Genomic DNA, 24,617 nt, shown 5'->3' with positions numbered 1-24,617 from the left:
ACTCTTGGATCCGATTCCGACCCAGCTGCTTAAAGTTTTTCCTTTAGTTAGCACATCCTTATTAGATATTATGAATCTGTCTTTGTTGACAGGACATTTAACACAGTCCTTCAAGGTAGCTGTAATTAAACCTCTTCTTAAGAAACCTACTCTTGCTCCAGAGGTGTTGGCTAACTACAGACCTATCTCTAATCTTCCCTTCCTCTCTTAAGATCCTTGAGAAATCCGTCGCAAATCCATTATGTGACTTTCTACAAAACAATGCTTTGTTCAAGGATTTCCAGTCAGGATTTCGAGCGCATCATAGTACAGAAACAGCACTAGTGAAAATTACGAATGATCTTGCTCTACTAGCATCGGACCAAGGACTCATCTCTTTTCTTGTCTTGCTGGACCTCAGTGCCACATTTGATACCATAGACCATTGTATCCTGTTGCAGAGACTATAACATTTAATTGGTATCAAAGGGACTGCACTCAAAGCTGGTGAGCTAAACAGCTGGTTTAAATCCTACTTATCGGATCGATCCCAGTTTGTGCTTGTAAACCGTGAATCCTGAAAGACCACCAATGTTGGTCACAGAGTCCCACAAGGTTCTGTACTTGGACCGATTTTATTTACCCTCTATATGCTTCCTTTGGGCGATCTTATCAGGAAACACTGCATAAACTTCCATTGTTATGCAGGCGATACTCAACTGTATCTATCGATCAAGCCAGAAGAGACGGACCAGCTAGTTAGACTTCAAGAATGCCTTGGAGACATCAAAACTTGGATGACCGTCAACTTCCCGATGCTAAACTCAGAAAAAACGGAAGTTATCTTGATAGGCCCAGAGCGCCTTCGAAGCCAGCTGTCACGTGATACAGTTTTTATGGATGGAATTGATCTGGTACCCAGCAGCACCGTCAGGAATCTGGGAGTTCTCTTCAACCAGGACATGACCTTCAACTCGTATATAAAGAAGACTTCAAGGACTGCCTATTTTCATCTACGTAACATATCAAAAATCAGGAACTTCCTGTCTCAAAGTGATGCAGAAAAATTAGTTCATGCGTTCGTCACTTCCAGACTGGACTACTGTAATTCTTTGTTATCAGGCTGCTCTTGTAAATCTCTTAAGCCTCTCCAATTGATTCAGAATGCAGCACGTGTATTAACAAGAACTAAGAAAAGGGATCATATCACTCCTGTATTAACATCTCTGCACTGGCTCCCTGTTAAATTAAGAATAGATGTTAAGGTAGTTCTCCTCACCTACAAGGCACTTGCTGGTGAGGCACCATCGTATCTTAAAGAGCTTGTAACACCTTACTGCCCTACAAGGCAGCTACGCTCCATAGATGCTGGGTTACTTGTTGTTCCTATGGTTTTAAAAAGTAGGCTGGGCGCCAGAGCCTTCAGTTATCAAACTCCTCTTTTGTGGAACCAGGTTCCACTTTCAGTCCGGGGGCAGATTCGGTCAGCTCTTTTAAAGTAAAACTTAAAACTTTCCTCTTTGTGCCAGTGTTAATTTTGGCAGCTATTTTTGATTTAGTCTTAGTCTTTAGACAAAAAATGCATATTAGTTTTAGTCACATTTAGTCATTTTAATCCTTCTTAGTTTTAGTCTAGTTTTCGTCGACGGAAACTAGACTAAAATATAATTAGTTGTAGTCTAGTTTTAGTCACATTTAATAGCCATATTAAACTAATTTTCTTCCCTTCTCAGGCCCAGGGACCCTCTGTGTTGTGTCTACAACTGCATAATAGTCTAGCTTGCAGTACTTGGTTGTCCATCAGATGTCCCTCCTAGGACAGGTCTATAGCAGCGGTCGGCAAACTTTTGGACTCGCGGGCCACAATGGGTTGTAAAATGTGACGGAGGAGCCGGGCCAAGAAGAAAATGGTTGAAGTGTTTGTGTGAGCTGATATAAATGACATGTGAAAAATCATTACATGAAAGGATTTGGATTTTAACAAATAGCAAAGCATTTATTTGCAAGGCAATTTAACAAATTGGCAAAGGTGTAACAACCCATGAGGACCAGGGACCTAAACGCAACACTTTGTTGTCTTTGTCTGTTTACTTGCAATGCTTTTGAAACTTCATGGTCCTTTATTGTTTCCACTGTGAAATTGCTTGTCCCAACAAAAGAGACCTTAACGTCCTACAATCGGTGCAATACATTTTTTTCTTGGCTGCAGCATAAACCAGCCATTTTAAACTGGACCCCCACTTTTCATTCAACAGTCTTGTCTTTCTCTTTGTTTATTTTTTGGTTTCATGACCAGTTCTTCTCTCTTGTGTCCTGCGGGTTTTCCTCCACCTGCTCTGTGCCGCTACGTCCTTCACCTGCACTGCGCAGTTCTATCAAAAGGATCCACCTGTCACGTGTGTGCGTGTCTCTATGTTGCTTAGTAACAGGCGTACGGTGGCCGAGACGGTTTAACAGCGTCTTCTCATGATGTGGCGTGTGAACTATAGTTGAAATGCGTGAGGCTTCAGAACCTTCAATGAGTTTATTATGTTAGACGTGTTAACAGCCCCGAGCTGTTAAACGGGCCTTCATGTTTCTGTGAAGCAGCGCGGCTTCAGCCTGCTAACAGTCAGCTAAACCGAGATCGCTGAGCTAAACTAAGGAAGCGCACATTCAAACTCACCGAAGCGTAAAATAGTCGTCGCGGTCCGTAGTTGGTGCACAAGAACCACCGCTGCGAGCGAGCGTTCTGGGTTCGTGGATGACGTCATCATGACGCGTTAATATCCGCCGTACTTTGCCTGTCAGCTGCGTGCGAATTTAGGGGGAAAAGTATCGTGACTTCGTCAACCACCAACATCTTCGTCTCGTTAACGAAAGTTAGAATAGATTTAGTCATAGTTTTTATTTTTTAAGATAGTTTTCGTCACGTCTTAGTCATGGAAAAGAAGGTTGTTAACGAAAATTTTTCGTCATAGTTTTCGTCAACCAAATTAACACTGCTTTGTGCCTATTGTTAGGGCTGGCTCAGGTTAGCCCGGACCAGCCCTTAGTTAAGCTGCTATAGGTTAGACTGCCGGGGGACTTCTTAGGACACACCGAGCTGCTCTCTCACGCTCTCGTTCTACAATAATTCACGTTTTATTAATGCACATGACTAATTCAGCTTCTTTCCGTTTTTTTTTTGTGCTTTCTCCCCTAGCAGGTCTCCGTAGATCGTAGTTCCTTCTGGAACCTGGTCCTGACACCTGCCGTGGCCCTGCTGCTGCCATCATCATTATCATCATTATTATTTTAGATATTAATCATATTATTGTACTCGTAAACCAACATTACCCTCTCCTAAAGTCTCTGTGCTCTCCCTCCCGACAGGCTTCTGTGGATTGTGGTTCTATCTGATGGTGGTTGCCCCTGCAGTGGTCCTGGCTTACTACTCACAATTACTTGAATCATTTCTGTCATAGGAATTGCATGTATTATACATTGTTCATTCTGTACACATGGCATCCATTGTAGTCTGTCCATACCGGGAGTGGGATCCCTCCTCTGACGTTCTCTCTAAGGTTTCTTCCCTTTTTTCCCTCTTGGAAAGGTTTTTTCATTTTTTGGGGAGTTTTTCCTGTGCTGATGGTGGGTTTCGGGACAGAGGATGTTGTATGTGTACAGACTGTAAAGCCCTCTGAGGCAAATTTGTAATCTGCGATTTTGGGCTATACAAAATAAAATTAATTGAATTGAAAATGAAAATATAGACTATAAAAAGTTTAAAAATAAAGTGCACTAGCGAACAGTTGTCAGTGTATGTGAAAGTGACAATTAACTTATCAGGACAAAAAAGGACTCTCCAAAAAGAAAGTGTCATGGGGTGATAGCCAGAACGAGGGTTGAACTCAAAAGCAGGATTCAGAGGATAAAAGATTTTATTTTGTCAGCAGAGGGACTTAAATAGTTCATTCGGGATCCGTGGCCGGGGAAGATGCTGGAGAGGCAGAGAGGCACAGGGGTCCAGGCGGCAGGAGCGGTGCGGTAGATAGAATCCACGCTGGAGGGAGAGGTAATGATCCGGCTGGCTGGAGGAGTTCTCCCAAGCCACGGAGGGCGAGAGGGGAAGCCGGGGAATCCGTCAGGTTCCGGGGAAGCAGGCTGGGATGGGACTGAAACACGAAAAAAAGGTCAATGCAACAAAAAACTCTTTCCTTTGAAAATCAATCTCGGGTGAGAGCTGGCCAAGTTACCACTAGGAAGGCAAAACGATCTGGCGAAGACTAGTGCTCCTGCTGTTCCTTAAGAGGGGTTCCTGACGATCGTAAATGCAGGACGGGTGTGACAGCAGGCAGCCACGAGACTCCGCCCAGGTAACCAGGGAAACCTGCTCTCCCAGCCTGAAACCACACCTCCAAAGCCAAGTCAGATCATGACAGAAAGAGCGTTTAATCCAGACTGGAGGGACTCGTTTCTGTTCTTACTTCCCACTGGAGCGCTAAACCAGTGAGTCTCATATGCTCAGAGACCGTTGCAACACCATTACGAGGGACATTGAGCACCTCCACTTGAGTATGAGAATGACCCTGACTGCATTCACGCCCAGGTTTAAAATTTTGGCAGGACAAGCCAGAGCTCAAATCCCTCGCTCAGCAAAAAAGTGGGGTATTGGGATATGTATTCTATAAAATTGTTGAAATATTAATATGTGTTATAGTTTCATTATTTTCAATAGGCTGAGAGTGTTGAGTCCGAATGTAAAACCGAAAAGGGGAAATTCAAGCTTTTCTTCCCTTTAATTTATTTTTCCTGAATAGAAGTACTTTATTTGAACATGTACAATTTTCACATTTTATTCATTGTCCAAAGATGAACCACTATACAGGTATGTGTTAACTTTCTTCACTTCAATATCTCAGTACCAAATCTACAATAAAATAAATTGTAAAAGATATTGTTTTTTTCCCACCACAACATTTCCTTAAAAGAGACTCAAACGTCAAATCTGATATGTTTTGACACTTTCATGAGGACAGCTATGCCGTCACTACTGCAACCACTCAGGCATTTGGAAGTTTCCCCTTAACATGGTCTCTTGATAGACCAGGAAATCCCAACTGCCTTGAAAGAGACACAAGCTAAAATGACCTAATATATGTACTGTGTTCATCCATTTCACCCTGAAAAATTATGTATAAGTGCTAAAAGATGATAAACAAAATAACTTACTAATAAATATAGAATGTTGTCGATGGATACTTTGTTCTTCTGGCATTCAATTAACAAACATTATTTAACCTTAAAGTTAAAGGACAGATCAGAAATAATACAAACTTAATTCAATTTGACTCCAATTCAGTATGAAACAAGATAATTATGTAGTCATTATATCACGGTGTGGATTCGTAGTTTCCTGCCTCTCGTGTCCCTGGATTAACTTCACTTCCTGCTCTGGTGTTTTCTCCTCTGGGTGATTGTCTACCGTGTCCCCAATTGTTTCCTCCTGTGTCAAATCACCTGCACCTTCCCAGTGTATTCAAACCATGTGTGTCCCTTCTCGGTTCATTGAGTTTCCTGTGTCGCTGTTGATGTGTTGTGTTGCTAGATAAAGTATTTGTTGTGCTCAAGTCTGCGTTTGGTATGCTGTATGGATTCTACATCGCTAAAGTCACACTATATCCACTCAAATGTATGCATTATCAATTCTGTCACACAAAAATACAGCAAGATAACATGTTCAATGTTTTACTATTCCGGTAATTTTTGTGTTTGACTGCATTCTTTTCCTCCAGTTAACACTGTGACACAATCATGACATTGGTTTTGTAAAGGTGTACTGTGTTTTTTAATTGTAATTGACAGCGGATAAGCAAAGAGTAACCAACAACCAAATTTAAAACAAAACCCTCCAAAAACTTGCCATTATAAGTGAAGACATTTAGGGTACATTATTGGTACATTTCAGTATAATTAGTGGTTTAACGTTTGTCATTAAGATTTCTACAAACAACATACCTGATGAATGCCATATGTGCCATATATGTTTAAAATCAATCCACCAATATCTAGACATAAACAAAAGAGAAACACCCAGTGAGATTATATACACCAACAATTAATATAAACCTATATCATACTTAACCATGAAGTAATTAAGCACTTTTATATTAACGAAAGAGTGGACCTTGAACTCCCCAACACCCCCAGCAGACTTTCAAATGATCTAGAAGCTGTATGGATGGTTTAATAACCTCCTCCTCAATAATAATGGTTTACGGGATAGTCACAAGCCTTTATGGCATGATTATACACCAAATTTGCTGGGCATTTTTGGAGGTAGACGTTTCCCCAATCACAGTTGAAAAACGTATGTGGATCTGCAGGGTTGGGGTATGGCCCATTTTGTCCTCCATAACAGGGGTTTTTATGAGAGGTACTGCTAGTTGTTGTTGTCGCAATTGTCGTGGTAGGAGGACTGGTTGTAGTGATGGGAGTTGTGGTCGGCGGACTGGTTGTAGTCATTGGAGTTGTGGTGGGAGGACTGGTGGTAGTCGTGGGAGTTGTAGTAGGATGTTGTGTATAATGGTGTACGGGGTAGTCACAAGCCTTTTTGGCATGATTATACACCAAATTTGCTGGGCATTTTTGGAGGTAGACGTTTCCCCAATCACAGTTGAAAAACGTATGTGGATCTGCAGGGTTGGGGTATGGCCCATTTTGTCCTCCATAACAGGGGTTTTTATGAGAGGTACTGCTGGTTGTTGTTGTCGCAATTGTCGTGGTAGGAGGACTGGTTGTAGTGATGGGAGTTGTGGTCGGCGGACTGGTTGTAGTCATTGGAGTTGTGGTGGGAGGACTGGTGGTAGTCGTGGGAGTTGTAGTAGGATGTTGTGTATAATGGTGTACGGGGTAGTCACAAGCCTTTTTGGCATGATTATACACCAAATTTGCTGGGCATTTTTGGAGGTAGACGTTTCCCCAATCACAGTTGAAAAACGTATGTGGATCTGCAGGGTTGGGGTATGGCCCATTTTGTCCTCCATAACAGGGGTTTTTATGAGAGGTACTGCTGGTTGTTGTTGTCGCAATTGTCGTGGTAGGAGGACTGGTTGTAGTGATGGGGGTTGTGGTCGGCGGACTGGTTGTAGTCATTGGAGTTGTGGTGGGAGGACTGGTGGTAGTCGTGGGAGTTGTAGTAGTATGTCCTCCATACGTGTTTGTGGGATAGTCACAAGCCTTTATGGCATGATTATACACCAAATTTGCTGGGCATTTTTGGAGGTAGACGTTTCCCCAATCACAGTTGAAAAACGTATGTGGATCTGCAGGGTTGGGGTATGGCCCATTTTGTCCTCCATAACAGGGGTTTTTATGAGAGGTACTGCTGGTTGTTGTTGTCGCAATTGTCGTGGTAGGAGGACTGGTTGTAGTGATGGGGGTTGTGGTCGGCGGACTGGTTGTAGTCATTGGAGTTGTGGTGGGAGGACTGGTGGTAGTCGTGGGAGTTGTAGTAGTATGTCCTCCATACGTGTTTGTGGGATAGTCACAAGCCTTTATGGCATGATTATACACCAAATTTGCTGGGCATTTTTGGAGGTAGACGTTTCCCCAATCACAGTTGAAAAACGTATGTGGATCTGCAGGGTTGGGGTATGGCCCATTTTGTCCTCCATAACAGGGGTTTCCAGGTCTTGCTTGGCCAGGTAAACCTGAAATAATTATGTCAGATTTGTTAATTGCTGTTTAACCATTAATTATTTCCACTGGACAAAACTCAAATTTATGAATGTAATAAAAGGGGTTACATTAAAGATGATGGCATTGAATCATATACATAAAACTACTAATCCACGACATTACTTAGTCAAAGACATAAATGATCTAATAGCGATTCTGTCGATTATGATTTTTAAATGTCGTGAACTTACCCAAGCTGGCGATGATCAAACAGAGACCTTGAAAGTGACACACTTGTTAGTATTGGGTTAAAACTAAGATTAACAGGACATGTACCACAATTCAACATAAGTAGAATAAATAGAAGTAGGTTTAAGTAACCGCAATCCAATCCATTTCTGGATCACACCTGCCATAAGAATACAACCACAACATATATTTTTACAACACTGACATTCACTTATAGTCCAATCTATCGTACCCTAGATGAAGCAGTGAAATTGTATATCAGTTCATTTACACTCGCCAAGTTCTGGGGTTTCTTGCGAGCTGTCTTGTTTGCATGTGTCTGTTTCAACTGGATTAATTTTAGCCTGACTTAGCCTATCTCGACAGGCCTGTACAGAAGACTGTCTTACTGCTTGAAGCAGAATAAATGTAATGGATATTTGAGAAGGGAAATCCCAAAAATTGTGATTTGGTGGGAGTTTAACTGCCATGAATGTATTTTTTATGATGTCCTGATGCACTTGTTTATTTGTTTGTGGGTTGTTCTCAGGAATATTTGTTTGTTTGGTTTGGGAGGTGGGAACTATGTTTGCTGGGTTGGTTTCGGGGGGACATGTTTTGGTGTCGCACAGCCAAGAAGCATGCGAAGAAAGTAAGGTCTCAGGTCTTATCTCAGCAAGAGATAATAATGTTAAGATGTAGGTCTCACAAGGTAGTTCCTCAGCTAAAGTGTTATCATTCCCTCTCGGTCGTGTGCAGCCAGTAAGGTACGTTTGTTTAATGTCTTGTCATATCTGTTCGATACGTTTTTGTTATGTTAGCTAATAGCCGTGTGACGTGTGTTTAGTTCGACGATGGATGCCGGCAAGCGGAATAAAAACATCAGTACGATTCGTGGTCTCGTGTATTTCCTGGAGGGAGTGAGACTGACATTGACGTATTGTCCAATCTATCGTACCCTAGATGAAGCAGTGAAATTGTATATCAGTTCATTTACACTCGCCAAGTTCTGGGGTTTCTTGCGAGCTGTCTTGATTGCATGTGTCTGTTTCAACTGGATTACTTTTAGCCTGACTTATGACTAACTTTTTCCTAATTGTGTAATATTAATTTACCATATGAATTGCTTTGATTGTGAGTGGAGGTCTCTAATATAACCTGTTTGGATGTAGGTTAGGTGTCCTTTATAATTAACCATGGCAATCTATTCCAGTAAGAAGACCACTTCGGTCATATAACTGAAAACCAAGACTTAACAATACTCTGGTCTGCAGTTTTAGTTTGTTTGTATTTGTGCAGGTTATTATAATATTACCCAAGTTACATTGGAGTTGAATGGGATTTTGTTTAACATTATAAAATAAATGAGTTATCTACATTCGTGAACGATAGAATCATGAAGAGAGTGAGTATTTCATTCAAGCTTTTGGACAAAGGAGCTGTTATTCTGTCGGGCTTATGGTTTGGTAAGATTTCATTGGAGTTAAGTAAGAAAATACATTTTTTACTTTGGTTAAACCGACTCTAATTAAAAAATTGAATTTATCATCAGGGTTCGTACGGTCATGGAAAACCTGGAAAAGTCATGGAATTTCAAAATGGTCATTTCCAGGCCTGGAAATGTCATGGAAAGAAATTAAATCCTAAAAGTCATGGAAATTTGTTATATTTCTATGGTCATGTGGTTCATTTAAACTTTACGTTTGAAATCATTCATATGGTTTTAAAGAGACGCAGGACGCTCTGATACTCACAGCGCAAATAATTCGCACCGCGGCGGTGTAAACGCGCCTTAACTGAAACGTTGGGTAGCTCAGGAATCATCCAGTGTCAGGGAAGTGTAGATTTAACCGTGGTTGGCTACGTATGGAAAAGTGCATCTCATGAGTTACGACAAACAAAGACCCGGGACGAGCAGAATGTAAGTAATGTGGAGGCGGAACATGATATATTTTAAACATGGGAGAGCGGCATTAACAAGCCGTGCTAAAGGAAGCAGCACTGCTGCTAGCGAAGCTACTACAGAAACCCCATCATAGGGCGACTGTTAGCGAAGCCACCATGCCGAGCAGCACGTCTCTCTCTTCGGCCGCCGGCGCTGTACGTGCGCTGCCCGTCTGCTAGCAGCAGTTCCAAGTTGTAAACAGAGAGCGCGGCGGCGTTGCTTCGATGTTCTTTGTCATTGAGCCGTATTAAGCTGCAGACACGTGGCTTAATTTTCTTCCTCGAATGACAGGAGATCATTTGATTCTTTTCGTTTTGTGTTTATTTTATGCTGCCATGCGTCAACATAATATACAATTACTACATTCTGTCACACAGCAGATAAACAATATGCTCTTGTGCCTAATGCAGCTCTTCTATGTTGCACCTACTGCAATCGCGACGTCAATACATGGAGACACACAAGGAGCGTCAATCCAACATAAATGCGTTCAATACAAGTTACATATCTTTAGTTCCTTCACAATGACCATAAATTAAATGATTAATATTCCACAAATTCCAATTAAGTAATACATACACTTCCGGCTCTTACAGAGACTGTTGTCTACTGTAAACTGTTAACAGTTCATGTATTGTCCATAATTTGAAGTAAAATAATGGAAAACAAGTATTGTTTTAGGCACTGTTTAGGCACCGGTATGTTTTAGAAGTATCGTTTTAGCACTGGTATCAGGAAACCCCCAAACGATACTCATCCATAGTGGATAATTGTATAATTATAACATCTTGAGACCGAATTGAATGGTGGGGGAAACACTGTATGCTTTGGTATTCTCATTGTTTGTTTAAATACTACATTTTCTCACTTTCATGTATACACTGAGATTTCACACTTATTTGGTCATGGAAATTTTGTTTGAAGTCATGGAAAAGTCATGGAAATCCACTGGTCAAAATGTGTAAGAACCCTGTATCATTGTGCCTTACCTGCAGTTAGAGTGAGCTTGCGCATTTTGCCACTGTCTGGATGAGCTGAAAGACAAGCCTTTGATTAATATGCAGCGAAATAAATGTAAACACGTCTGTTAATTAGTCCTCGCACTATTCTCAACTAAGAGCTATTCTCATTGATTGATTGGTCCCATAAAAACCACCGTTTTTAAGCATGAGAAGTGCACAGCTTAATATACACAATATAAAGGACTGGATTGTCTTTTGAAGTAAGACAGTTTGATATTCCGTGGTGTTTCCCTCACCGCCACCAAACACAGTATGTAGTTTTGGAACAACTCTCTCTGAGTCACACCACCGGTATATATTCATACATATAATGCTGCAAAAAGCCACAGAGGTAGTCAGCCCCAATCAAAATATTTCATTTTTACCAAGATTCAAACTGTCTAAATGATTGACTAGAATCGAGAGAACAATTTACACTACAACTGTGAAATGCCAAAATAAATAAATATAGTTGTACATAAGGAAGGACGTGATGGTGCTCGGCACTAACTCACACATACAGTATCCTTAAGTTTTAAATGTACAGCAATGTACAAAGCAGAAAAAACAATTCAATTAGAAGTCGGTGGTTAGGATCAAGGTAAAAGGTATACTTACAAATGTTCAAAGAAGCATGAACTGTCTCTGCCGTGAATAGTGACTGACACAGGTCTCGTAGCGATGTTTTATATAGAGCTGACTGGGTGGTTCAAAATTTAAAGTGGACACTTGTTGAGTTGTGAGGAAATTGGTTTAGGTAAATCTGATGGTGGCCTCTGATTATGGTACCTCCCAGATACTTTCCTTTCGTCCCTGGCATATTTTAGCAGTGTTTAGTTGAACGCTGCCACAGCTGTTCCTTGTAATTGCGTGTGAAGTAGGTGTTTTCTTTCTGAAGAATTTTGGATCACGGCGTAATTGTCCTTACACGCTGTTTCCACATCTCAACAAGGAAACTAGCCTTATTCCTGTCATGTCCTTTTTAATTAGACACACCTAATTATGCATAATGTGGTGTTAAACATATCTCTTCATCATACAGATGGTGGAAAAGCATTTCATAAAAGCTGTAGTTTAGTTTGAATCACTGTGTATTTACAGCTTTACAGGCTGTTTCTCATTTCCAAAAGAAATCTGACCTTGTTCTGTGCATGTATTGTTTTTTGACTAGTATTATTACTACAATGCCCCAAAGGCTTAAGGACATAAGATAATAATTTAACTATATAAAGTTATCATTTACACACATCACAGCCTTCAAGAAGCCTGAACATTGGATTCTTCTGGAAATGTTTGCCTTGTAAAATCATATTCTGGAAAACTAAAGATTAACCAAGTGACGTTTAATTCATATTCGTTCACAAGTAAAAATAAAACTTAATATTGCAATTGTGCCACTGTACTGTATTTTCGGGCCAGCTCCTTTACCTCCCTTTTTTGATTTTTCTTTATATGTCCAACTAATAAGAAACAACAGAAGCCAGGCAACATCTTTTAAAGTTGTACATGTTGTGTGTTTAGAAATGATCTTCTGCATATCTTGCCTTTTTCTGCATATCTTGACTTTTTACCTTTTTTGACAATTCTCTATGTATGTTTATAACCGGGCTGGAATAATTTTGAATTTTGATGACCGCTTTGTTCTCTTCAGTCTAAAACGATCTACACTATATCGTGCCCGTCACAGCTCTCACTAATTATGAGTGATTTTAATTTTAGTGAAGTCCTACTTTACAGTGTTAACCCAGCACTCCAAACACCTTCTGACAGTAGACTGTACTGCAATTGCTTTGAATATTCCACAACATCTACCCTACCACAACCAAGACCACTACAACTACATCAACTCTTACTACCAGAACAACCTGTAAAGCCTTTCATTGAAGAAAATCCAGCAGTTGACCAGGAAAGCCAGCTGTTTAGATGCCAAAAAGATAACCGTTGTTATAGATAGTGCTTGAAATGTGCTGTTTTTAGTTTTTAACACATTCCGAATAAGCTAACATAGATTTAGACTGGACTAATGGCATTTACTGTTGATCAGTGAGGCATACTGCTATCTATTCATCAAAATGTATTAACTAATAGTAACTAATGGCTGTGACTCTCAGTCAATGTAAACCTATGAGTTATGTTTTGCTTCTGGCTCTTACAGAGGGTAAACACTAAGCATGCTATAAACAGTTAATATATTGTTCATAGTTTGAAATAAAAAAATGCCTTCATTTTTTTTTTTTTTTTACTGCTATCGGAAAAAACGCAAATGATGACCATTCCTGGGTATTAGCTGGACACGCCAAGAAAACCTCAAAAGGGAGGGATCTTCATCAGATACCAAACCCTGCCAGCTGGCCCTCAGACTACCTGAGCCTATTTCCTCATCAACATGTTAAGTGCATAATTAACAAATTGGAACATTGTGACCTGCACATTTGCAACACCTTCTCGACTAATTACAGAATCGCTGCAAGTCATCTCAGTCGCTAGACACAGCAGAGACCTTGTAGCATGTTCAATTTACACATTTACAACTTAACTCTACAGTACAAAATAAGTGCGCCTGGATCAAAGCAGTTGATGTATGTATATATGCCTCCAAATATGTATTTGGAGGCATTGAAATCATATAAAGTAACTACATCTTTAACTGTAAATGTGTTTTGTAAATATTGGAGCCCATTTAGTCCCTCAAAAGAACCTTCATTTTGGCGTTGAAGGACTGGTTATGTTTTCTGGTTATGACCTCAGCATTGGACCTCAACATTGGAGTTGAATGGGATTTTGTTTAACATTATAAAATAAATGAGTTATCTACATTCGTGAACGATAGAATCAGTAGAATCAGTTTTGCTGTGGCCAGAACTGTACATTAAAAATTGCTATTTTATTATTATTATTAAGTGTACGAGACAGGCCTCACATAAAGACTTGGTTATATAACCTCTAACATTATGGTTTCTTGGCTTTACTGGTAAATGTGACACTTACTGAGCACTTAGACGTTTGTTGTTTGATATCCGGAACTGCCCTAGCTGCGGTGCACTCTAATAAACACCAAGTAATCAATATGAGCAGTTGAGATGGGGCTCAAACACCAACTACAAGCCAAAAACCCCCCACTTCATGAATTAGCTGAATGAGTTCTACTGCCGATTCGAAAGACAATGTCCTAATCCCATCCCCCACAGCTCCACCAACCTGCTGCAGTCCCCCACCCCTCCCTCCCCCAGCCAATCAGGTGCTCACGCCTCTACATCTATCTCACCTTCCCCTCCCCCACCAGCAACGACCCTCTCTATACTGGAGAGAGACGTTAACGGCTCTTTAAAAGACAAAATCCCCTTAAGGCAGCTGGTCCGGACGCCGTTTCCCCTCACACCCTGAAGCATTGTGCTGACCAGCTGTCTCCGGTGTTCACTGACATCTTCAACACCTCCCTGGAGACATGCCACGTACCAGCCTGCTTCAAGGCCTCCACCATCATCCCTGTTCCCAAGAAGCCCAGGATCACAGGACTCAATGACTACAGGCCCGTCGCCCTGACCTCTGTAGTCATGAAGTCTTTTGAACGGCTAGTCCTGACCCACCTGAAGTCCCTCACTGACCCCCTCCTGGACCCCCTGCAGTTCGCCTACAGAGCCAACAGGTCTGTGGACGATGCTGTCAACATGGCCCTCCACTACATCCTCCAGCATATGAACTCCCCAGGAACCTACGCCAGGATCCTGTTTGTGGACTTCAGCTCTGCCTTCAACACCATCATCCCGTCCCTGCTGCAGGACAAACTCTCCCAGCTGCACGTGCCCGACTCCACCTGCAAGTGGATCACAGACTTCTGTCTCACAGGAAAAAGCATGTCAAGCTGGGGACACATGTCTCAGCCTCTCGGACCATCAGCACCGGTTCCCCCCCAAGGCTGCGTTCTCTCCCCTCTGCTCTTCTCCCTGTACACCAACAGCTGCACCTCCAGCCACCAGTCCGTCAAGCTCCTGAAGTTTGCGGATGACACCACCCTCATTGGACTGATCTCTGGTGGGGATGAGTCCGCCTACAGGTGGGAGTCTGACCATCTGGTGTCGTGGTGCAGCCAGAACAACCTGGAGCTCAATACTCCAAAGACAGTGGAGATGGTTGTGGATTTCCGGAGGAACAAATCCCCACCTTCACCCATCACCCTGTGTGACTCCCCCGTCACTGTTGTGGATTCCTTCCGTTTCCTGGGCTCCATCATCACCCAGGACCTCAAGTGGGAGCTGAACATCAGCTCCATCACAAAGAAGGCTCAGCAGAGGTTGTTCTTCCTGAGGCAGCTGAAGAAATTCAACCTGCCAAAGACCATGATGGTCCACCTCTACACGGCCATCATCGAGTCCATCCTCTGCTCCTCCATCACCGTCTGGTACGCTGCAGCCTGCAGGGCAGGGCAGGCTGCAGCGTGTCATCCGCTCTGCAGAGAGGGTGATCGGCTGCAATCTGCCGTCCCTGCAGGACTTTTTCGCTTCCAGGTCTCTGAAGCGAGCTTAAAAGATCGTAGCCGACCCCTCTCACTCCAGACAAAAACTGTTTGTGCCCCTTCCATCTGGCAGGAGGCTTAGGTCAGGAGGCTTAGGTCAGTCCATCAGGACTAAGACCGCCACACGAACAATTTCTTCCCGTCGGCAGTCGGACTCATGAACAGAGCCCGGTCTCCCACTGACTGACCATAACATTCCACCGGGCACTCCCCTTCATACTGCACATGTCACTTTAACTGTAATTTTTCACTTTGTCGTCACTTGTCGCTAGTGCACTTTATGCTTTTTTCTTTTAACTTTTTTAATATTTTAAATTCTTAACTGACTTTATTCTCTTGTTTTATACTAACCCATAGCCTTATTCTACTAACCCATTGCATTAGCATTTCATTTTACTTTATTTTATTACTTGTGCACTGCTGTCTTGGTCGTCCATTGTTACACTGTCTGCTGTCACGCACCAACCGCCAAGACAAATTCCTTATATGTTTGACATATTTTGGCAATAAATGTTTCCTGATTCCTGTTATCCCACTGCAGCCGTGACTCCCGATGTATTATACATTTATATAAAACAATGCATTTCAAATAACCAAATAACCTGAAAATCACTCAACTGTAAAATTCAATGGGCCTCAAACCAGCCCTTCTGACCCATGAATGTTGCTTGTGTACCTCTGCCAATAAGATAATCTGCAGCTGCTCCATGGAATTGCGTGTGAAGTGGGCGTTTTCTTAGAGGTAATTTTGAACCACTGCGTTACACGCCATTTCCTCATCTCAACCAGGAAGCTATCCTTATTCCTGTCATGTCCATTTTAATTAGGCACACCGTAGTCATAACATAATGTTGTGTTAAACATATCTGATGTTCAGAATGTGCCCAGGGGTGCAAACTCATAAGGGATGAAAAAGGTGGGGAGGTCCAGGGCATTCTTCTCGGTGAATATATACTGTATATATAGTTTGTCATCACTAAAATAGTTCTACTTGGGGTGTAACGATTCATTCACTGAATCGATTAATCGATTTATATTCAAATCGGCATTCCGGACGACATATATCGATTGAAATGGTACATAATCGATTGTATCGATACTTGGAAACTGCACATTGGATTTATAAAAAAGTACAAAAACGGTATGGATGTGTGTTTGTTTGTTTGTTTTTTAGCACTTTAGACACGTTAAACGTTACTCGATTCAGTCTGCCTGTCTGTGACGTCATCAGTACGCAGCGGCAGCCGCGCGAAACTCGGAACAACAACAAAACAAAGCGTGGAGGAGACGACTGCAAGCAAGACATTTACAAACTTATCGATCCAGCGTGTGGAAATATTTTGGCTTTTGCAAACACGGAGGTGTTCTAAATAAGTCGGTCGCTGTTTGTAGAATATGTAGAAGACAAATAAAAAACCACGGAAACACAACGAATCTTTCCGGCCATCTACTAAGGCGCCGTGGGATTAAACAACGCCGACAGTCAGGCATCTCTAGCAGTGTTACGGCTGCAGCAGCAGAAGATAACTCCAGCTCTGCAGACACCTCAGGCCTCGCCAGCACGAAACTCAACATCACAGTAACAATTGCCGAGTTTATCTGTAAAGACATGCAAACCTACAATGTGGTTGAAAATCCGGGGTTCTGTGAATTGATCCAAACATCGCGTAATTATTGTGTCATGTTTACATTGAAAATGGCACTTGATTCAAATAAAAGGTTAATACATTTGCCATTAATTGTTGTTTGCTTGTTTATAATATCCATAATTAATTTAAACCTGATTTCCTTACAAGAAACAACAGGGATCTCGGAAACTTTGCCTGCCCTGTCCAGTAAAGTTACTGAATCGATTTCAAGTCACTGAATCAAATCGGATCGTTCTAAATTAACCCAGATCGTCAGTGATTCGAATCCTCAACCATGAATCGCGATTCGAATCGAATTGTTGTTAAAATGAATCGTTATACCCTTAATTTTTAGACACTTTTTTACTATGTTGTTCGTATCCATGGAATAGGTAATGTATTTTACGTAGGTGTAGAAGCTATTTAGTCCTGCTGATCTGACATAAAACCACAGTGAAAAAGCACATATGGAAGGCAAACCTAACTCTGCCTCAATGAAGGGGGCGGTGGAAAATGGACAATGGAAAATGGACTTCCAGTGAAGTTATAACTAAATAATGGGAGCCCAAAGCCAGAGTTTAAAAGGTTTGCTTCAAACGACGGAATAGATTTGGCTTTGGACGAATAGCGGAGACTAGATATTAGCAAAGGGGAGGGGGGGTGTTTGTACGACAGCTCAGCTGCCGTAAAAAAATACATTTTAAACTATTATTTGAGACAAACCGTTTCCGTTTCTTAGAGCAGGGGCTAATTTTTGGTTTGGACCAGATACAGCCCACTTTGATCTCAGGTCCGGTGGTTCCGTGTGTGTGGGGGGGGGATTGCAACTTTAAAAAACCTTGGAGCAAGATTTTGCCATACGGTCAACGGGGGAGGTTCCATGTGGGGAGTATAGTGGAGATTGTGGGGATAGAGGGGGGGAGGGAGAGAGGGGCGAGTGGCAGTGGCACCTCAGTGGCAACTCTGTAACAACTGTGTGGCACCTCTGTGGCACCTTAGTGGCAACAGGAATACTTGTTCTGCACTCGACCTACCAACTCAAACTTCCAATTTAAATAAAACATTTTTTTACATGCAGCTCGGAGAGAAGAGAGAGCAAACGGCAGAGAGAAAGTTGACATTCCGCAAAGCGCTTTCACTGAGTTGGGAGAGCAGTGATCACAGCTTCAGATCTTCATGGATTAGATTAATATGAATACGAAAACAATAGTGATCCCTTTGAAGATGGTTAAGTGTATTTATAAAAACAATGTTTTGTAAATCACATTAATAGTGCAAACCGTAAGCTGATTTTGCCTGTGTTGTGGGACAGGTGAAAAAACAGACCGTAAACTATATCAAGAAATAGTCAGTTGTTTCTGTTTTGTTTATTTATTTACTACATGTGTTTAATACATTGTTGTAATGTAATTTGTCAATGTGAAACAGAACATGCCCCTTGTGTATGTAATGAATGGTGTTCATCTTTTATTAAAATATGATTTGAAAAATGACACTTGATGTTAATGATTCCTTTGTACACATCCCATGAAGCTTTATCTTTAGTATGAAGTTATTTCCCTGTTCCCTGCAACATTACAGCTCAAATAAATGTAATTACAAAATGTGTTTGTTTAGTTATTGTTTCATATTTTGCTTCATTCAAGGAGTGGGACTAGATATCGTGGTCAATTTTAATGGTGTTGGTGTGAAATACATTGTATTATGAGGTAGTCATGGCTGCAGTAAGACAAGCTTTCCACCTGGTGGTTGTTGGTGTGCACTGCAGCTAGGCCAGTCCGGCTCATATGAAGATGAAATGTATCTTCCCTCTCTCACAGCGCAGAGCACCTTCACTGCTCTACACAAGCAGGTGTGCCAATTGAGAGTGGCGCCATCTGTAGTTAACACAAATGTATTCATATGACCCTTTTCTGCTGACATGGAAGGAAGTTACCTTAAAATATCGGTAGGGTGCAGCATCCATATACATCTTCACTTTGAACAATGAAGAGGCTAAGTCAGTGGAACATTACTATGGTAGATTCAAGGAACGTTAAGGTTACAGGTTATGTAAAGCCAGTCTTATAAGACTCAAATTAATTACAATATTTTCTATACAGCTCTGGCGACAGTAAAAAACAATGTTCTGGTTTATATTAACTTTAATTTTGACATCTATTAATGAATAAATAATGATAGATACACATCACAGTGCCTCAGTGATCTATACGAAATGTCATTAATGCAGTCTAAATATATGTTTGCTGCATTGTAATACGTTGGAAAATTCAAATCCCCACATCATCTCAATGCACTAATAATAAAGGAGATATCTTTTTGGCACGGCCATTTCCATCGGAGTTCTTTAGACGTGACTGAAAATGAAATTGTTTGCCGATGGAATCCCAAAGAGAATATGTGTCTGTGATCGCATCTCTCCTGAAAGAATTCAGTCAGCGCTTGAAAGATTTTTCTGTCATTGAGAAGGAAATCACACTGTTCGCTCCGTTTTCAATGGATTGAGAAGTAGTGGAGGAGAGTCTGCATTTAGAACTGATCGGAATTTAGTGCGCTGATTCTCTGAATCAGCATCAGCTTCTCTCCCTTTCTGACTTCTACCGGAGGTTGGAAAAGACCTCTGCTTAGACGCCATACAAAAAGAATTATGAGTCGGCTCATTATACATCTGTGATCTGTGACATTCTCTGTTAACGCAGAACAAAAGCAGACTGAGAACCAATCTTCCATTTACAGGTGAGTTAAAAATATACCACCGTTTTCATTTGTTAATAAGCCCAATTACTTAATAAATTCAGTCAATCAAAGTTGATGACAGTTTTTTTAACAAACGTTAGTTGATGTGTTAACAATCCCAATAATGTATTTGTGTAATAAGCTTGAAATACTTCAAACAAATCCCTTATTTCTCTTCTTGTCTCTCCCTTCATACAGGACAATGAAGGGGGATCAGCACCATAAGAACCAATCTGAGGCTCACTGACTGAATGACCTGCCAACATTTGTAAAAAATAAAATGAAATCTACTGATGGAGAGCTTTGATGGAGACTTTTTTTCTTCTAACATGTTCTATTATCAAACGTAATTTACCTGTATTTGATTGATTTTTCAATCAAATACAGGTAAATACTAATGAATATTAGTGCATTAGAAGTGCACGTCTAGTGAGTGGCCAAGTCCTTAGTATTATTTTTCTGTATGTGGCCCTCGGGGAAAAAAGTTTGGACACCGACTACGGTCCGCAACAACTATTTTTACGCTTCGCGACTGGGAGTGTGTGCACTTCCTTTAGTTTGACTCAGCTGTCTCAGTTTAGCAAGCAGGCTGCATCCACGGCACCTCAGAGACAGATGTGCGTGGAGATGAAGACCCGTTTAACAGCTCAGGGCTGTTCGGCAGACGGTTGGCCAGCAGAGAGATCCATGCCGACCTGCCCGCTCCATTTTCTGGCAACGGTAGCCAGCGTTTCCTTCGGCTGGTTGAGACGGTCCGTCACCGTGGTCCTTTCAAAACGAGTCTAAAATAATGACCTCATTGCAGGGTTCACATGCCTCACGCATTTCAACCAGTTCACACGCCACATCTTGAGAAGATAAACCGTCTCGGCCCCCGTACCTTTATTCCTGTGCAACATACGTGACACACATGACAGGCTTTGAATCGACTGCTCAGTGCAAGTGAAGGATGTGGCGGCAGTGAGCAGGTGTAGGGAAAACCCGAAAGGCAGAAACAAAAAAGGGAAACTGGTGATGAAACCAAAAAATTAAGAGGAGACAAAGAGAAAGAAAAAGACTGTTCTATGAAAAGTGGAGTTACAATCGAGAAAATGCGTTGTTCATGTTTTTGTGTTCTTTATATTGTGGCCTGCGAATCGAAAGGTCTGCCCGCCTTAGCAGAAGAGGAGAAGGCTGGAGTAGCCCACATCCAACAATGCAAAACAAATGTGAAATTTCCATGGTTATTCCAGACTGAACACACTGCCACTAACACTTCGACCAACACCACGACAACAGAAACAGAAACTACACCTACCACAACATCCACCACTGCCCTGTCTCAATGACTGCTTTCTTGGAAAGGTTGATGGGCCTCACGTCAAACCAGTTAAGCCAGAATGTTTTAAAGCGGTACTAATCATATAGTTAGAGGTGTGGGTGTGTTCTTGTTTGGGAATCTTTTAATTACTGTGTAATCAATGTGAAGTTCTTCTTTGTCAAAAGATAATACAACCCACATACATCATACATTGGAATTTTCTCTTTGCTCTGCCTCAATGTACCTGGGAACTCTTCCCCTTTTCTGTAAACAGTCTGTAAACATGTAAACATCATCGCTAAGACCACCTTGAGGGATGACGAGTTAAAAGAATGGTTTCTACCTGTAGTTCCTGGTTAGTTGCTAATATATGATACTAATGTACAACTACATCTTGACAGAATATGAAGAGAGTAATAGAGCTGGAACAGCTAACTCAAAATAAAGACACACCAATTTTAGTACTATTTAAAGGCTATCTCATAACAGGTACCACTACCATAACAGCCTGAGCTAAAGTGACATATAGCAGAAAAATCCAGGGCTGGACGAAGCCATGGGCATTACCAAAAACCCTGACCAACATTCTTTTTATTTGGTTTATTTGGAACGAAGAACTAGTGAAACATCATCAGTGATTATGAAAAAAGTAGAATAGATATCAACAAGCAGTTTTTTCATAAAACAGTTGAGACTTGTGTCAACATTTGAAAGTTGAAATGCTGTCTGTAGCTGAAAGATTGGCGAAGCTGAAAAATCTGAAAGTTGAAGAAGTTTAAGAGGATTTGAACACGATCTCCATTGGAAAACAATTAGAAGAAATATTCATGATTACTGATTTATATAAATTCAAGCTTAAGATGTACAAAGCTGAGTCATAGCTGGAAAGCCGGAAAAGGAGTTGAATATTTTAATATTGGAACGGTTTTAATAGCTGAAAGTGTGAAGGAGTTGAAAGGTGCGACGGAAGAAATAGAAGAAGAAGAAGGCGGAATAAAGATTCAAAGAACAATACTTGGAATGCTTAATGCATTCTACTAATAAAGATTCGAAGAACAATACTTCGAACAAATAGTCAGAACTGTTACCAGAGGGACATTTTATGGTTTGTTTTGTTTAAAAGTTTAAAAACATTTCCCAAGTATCAATTTCTGCTGCAAGATTCACACGGTAGAGTCAGAATGTGCCATAAACAATGTGTTTTGGGCGATGCCCGGTACGGTTATTAGACGCACCAAGAAAACCTCATGGGTTTGGCATCTTTATCACATGCCAAACCCTGACAACTGATCCTCAAGCCAATTTCCCCATAACTTGTCAAGTGAAAGATTAACTAATTGGAACATTGTGACCTACATATTTGCCACACCTTGTCTTCTCCTCGACCGTTTCGGCCATCACTGCAAGTCATCCGTCAGTCAATACACACATCTGAGACAGTCTATGCTTCTTTGACATTTTTAAGTATACCTTTTAATTTGATCCTAACCATCCACTTTTAACTTATTTCCTTTTTGTGCTGTCTTGTGCTATACCTGTATAAAACCCAGGGATACTGTCTATTAAGTCTACAGAATGTCTCTTAAATATTTTGGTTGTGCATTTGCATCATTACAAAATCACGGTGGAACAAGCAAAGCAAACCATGAAGCAATTCATCTTTCATAAATAACACTGATCACCAAGCACGTGCACAGAGAGAGTGGTGCTCAAGCACCTGCCCTTTTGCCCTGTGTGATAAAAGCGCTCCTTCTGCTTGAGCACAATTTTTTTCTGACGGGATATTTATTTGAGTTCTTGAGAGAATTTTCGCCCCGTTTGCAAGCCTCGCCCCTCCCTCCTCCTCCTCCTCCTCCTCCGCTTAGTGCAGTGCTGAGCACCAAACGGCTGCAGCATCGGACAAACAGCTAATGAGCGTGTTTGTGAAATATCCCGACGTTGTTTGGTGATAAATTAACCACTTTTTTTCTAAAAAATAAACAAACAAAACACTCGAAAATCCGTGATTTCAAAGCCTTGTCCAGCTGTTAACTGACGTTGGTCATGTTCGTTTGCGACGCCTAGAGTAGTGTTGTTTTTTCCTGTTATTGTCGGAATGCATTAAGCATTCCAATTATTGTTCTTTGAATCTTTATTCCTGACTTATTCTATTTCTTCTGCTGCACTTTTCAACTCCTTCAACTTTCAGCTATTAAAACCATTCACATATTTCAATATTTAGTTCTTCCATGGGAGGGGTGTTATGACTTTTCAGGTTTCTTGCTCTTAAGCTTGAATTTATATAAATAAATAATCATGAATATTTCTTCACATGGTTTTCCAATATGGAGATCGTTTTCAAAACCTCTTAAGCTTCTTTAGATTTCAGATTTTCAGCTACAGAAACCATTTCAACATTCAAATGTTGACACAAGTCTCAACTATTTTATGAAAAAAACTGCTTGTTGATATCTATTCTACTTTTTTCATAATCACTGATTATGTTTCACTAGTTCTTCAGTCTGAGTTTTACATGAGTGTGTATTGCGTTTCTTAAAATGAGAGCTGGAGATGCTAGAGTGTAGAGCAGCTTCAGAATCTGGTTAAAAAAATATGGAACTTCTTCCCTCAGAGCCAAAGTATACACTTTTGAGACTTCATTTTAGGTGAAAGTGATGGCATGGTTGTGCTGATTAATGTGGCTATGGGATCCCAGAGTTCTTTAGTTTTGGCTTCAGGAAGGTTACAGTGACACAACCTCTGCCATTGCCAGCTCGTTAATGAACCCAGGTGCGCCGCTGCCGTGGATACTCGCACACACCTGCAGTATCTCTGTCTGTGACTCACAGCTGCTCCTATTACCTGATTAGTGGAGTCACTAGTGATGTGTCGTTCGTGAACGATTCGTTAATTTTGAATGAAGTCCTCAAGGACTTGAGAGTAACGAGTCCTCTCAAAAAAAGATTCGTTCATTTTCTCGTGGCCACGCAATAGGACTTGCGTAGGCTCAGCCAAGGAAACAGAAATGATTCGTTGAATGCAGGTCACGTGGAAAATTATCCTTCTGCCAACCAAGTTGTACCAGTGCTGAGCCTATGCAGGTCACGTGAAAAATGAACAATGAACGAATCATTGACCCAAAAACTCGGTTGGCAGATGAACGAAACAGTGACACGAAGACACGGCGTTAAACATCACCACACTGTCTGCATGAGAAGGCTTCATGCAGCCACTGCGCGGCGACCTGCCGTCGCCAATTTAGTTAAGCCGCAACTAGTGGCAGCCCTCGCACAAAGTCCTCAACTCGCCAACACAGTCGACCGAGAATCCCGCACACAATCTACAAACCATAGTTGGAAGTCTGCAGGGGCCGCATCACTTCACGCAAACACAGCATCGAAGACGTTAATCCAAAAAGTTTTCCAGAGTTTCTACTTGAGGCTTCGTGGACCTGTTGAGCCGTGAACGATCCTTCCGTCGCTTCGAATTAAATCCCCGCACCACCAAAGTCCCGGTGGGTTTCCGTCGCTGTGGTTGGAAGCAACAATCCCGCTTGCAGAGTCTCATTGATCTACTCGCTACCAGTGCTGAGCCTATGCAGGTCACGTGAAAAATGAACAATGAACGAATCATTGACCAGATAACACGGTCGGGAGGTGAACGATTT

General features: G+C 41.4%; 1 protein-coding gene and 1 long non-coding RNA gene across 2 annotated transcripts; both read right to left on the bottom strand.

Moving 5' to 3' along the window:
• Positions 1–3,863: 3,863 nt before the first annotated feature.
• On the bottom strand, positions 3,864–5,139 carry LOC144386405 (uncharacterized). Its single transcript, XR_013452123.1, has 2 exons — positions 4,197–5,139; positions 3,864–4,115 (listed from the first exon to the last, which is right to left on the bottom strand). It is a non-coding gene; the product is annotated as an uncharacterized LOC144386405 (long non-coding RNA).
• Positions 5,140–5,764: 625 nt separating this feature from the next.
• Positions 5,765–24,426, bottom strand: LOC144386402 (uncharacterized). The gene is made up of 4 exons (XM_078087607.1): positions 24,299–24,426; positions 10,783–10,827; positions 7,872–7,898; positions 5,765–7,652 (listed from the first exon to the last, which is right to left on the bottom strand). The coding sequence occupies exons 1-4, from the start codon at positions 24,345–24,347 to the stop codon at positions 6,202–6,204; spliced, it is 1,572 nt and encodes a 523-aa protein (XP_077943733.1). The 5' UTR covers positions 24,348–24,426; the 3' UTR covers positions 5,765–6,201.
• Positions 24,427–24,617: the final 191 nt, after the last annotated feature.

The sequence above is a fragment of the Gasterosteus aculeatus genome, chromosome 2 (genome assembly GCF_964276395.1).
Source record: "Gasterosteus aculeatus chromosome 2, fGasAcu3.hap1.1, whole genome shotgun sequence".
In the NCBI taxonomy this organism is placed as follows: Eukaryota; Metazoa; Chordata; class Actinopteri; order Perciformes; family Gasterosteidae; genus Gasterosteus; species Gasterosteus aculeatus.
The sequence above is the reverse complement of the archived record's forward strand: the minus strand, read 5'-3'. Positions and strand labels throughout refer to the sequence as shown.

Bases quoted from the DNA above. Each gene is read 5' to 3' on its own strand.
- LOC144386402 (XM_078087607.1), bottom strand. From the start codon at position 24,347: ATGCTGTGTTTGCGTGAAGTGATGCGGCCCCTGCAGACTTCCAACTAT. The intron at 10,828-24,298 runs GTTTGTAGATTG...CTTGTCTTTCAG, and splicing joins CCTGCAGACTTCCAACTATG to CTCATCCAGACAGTGGCAAA. The intron at 7,653-7,871 runs GTAAGTTCACGA...TAATTATTTCAG, and splicing joins TTTGATCATCGCCAGCTTGG to GTTTACCTGGCCAAGCAAGA.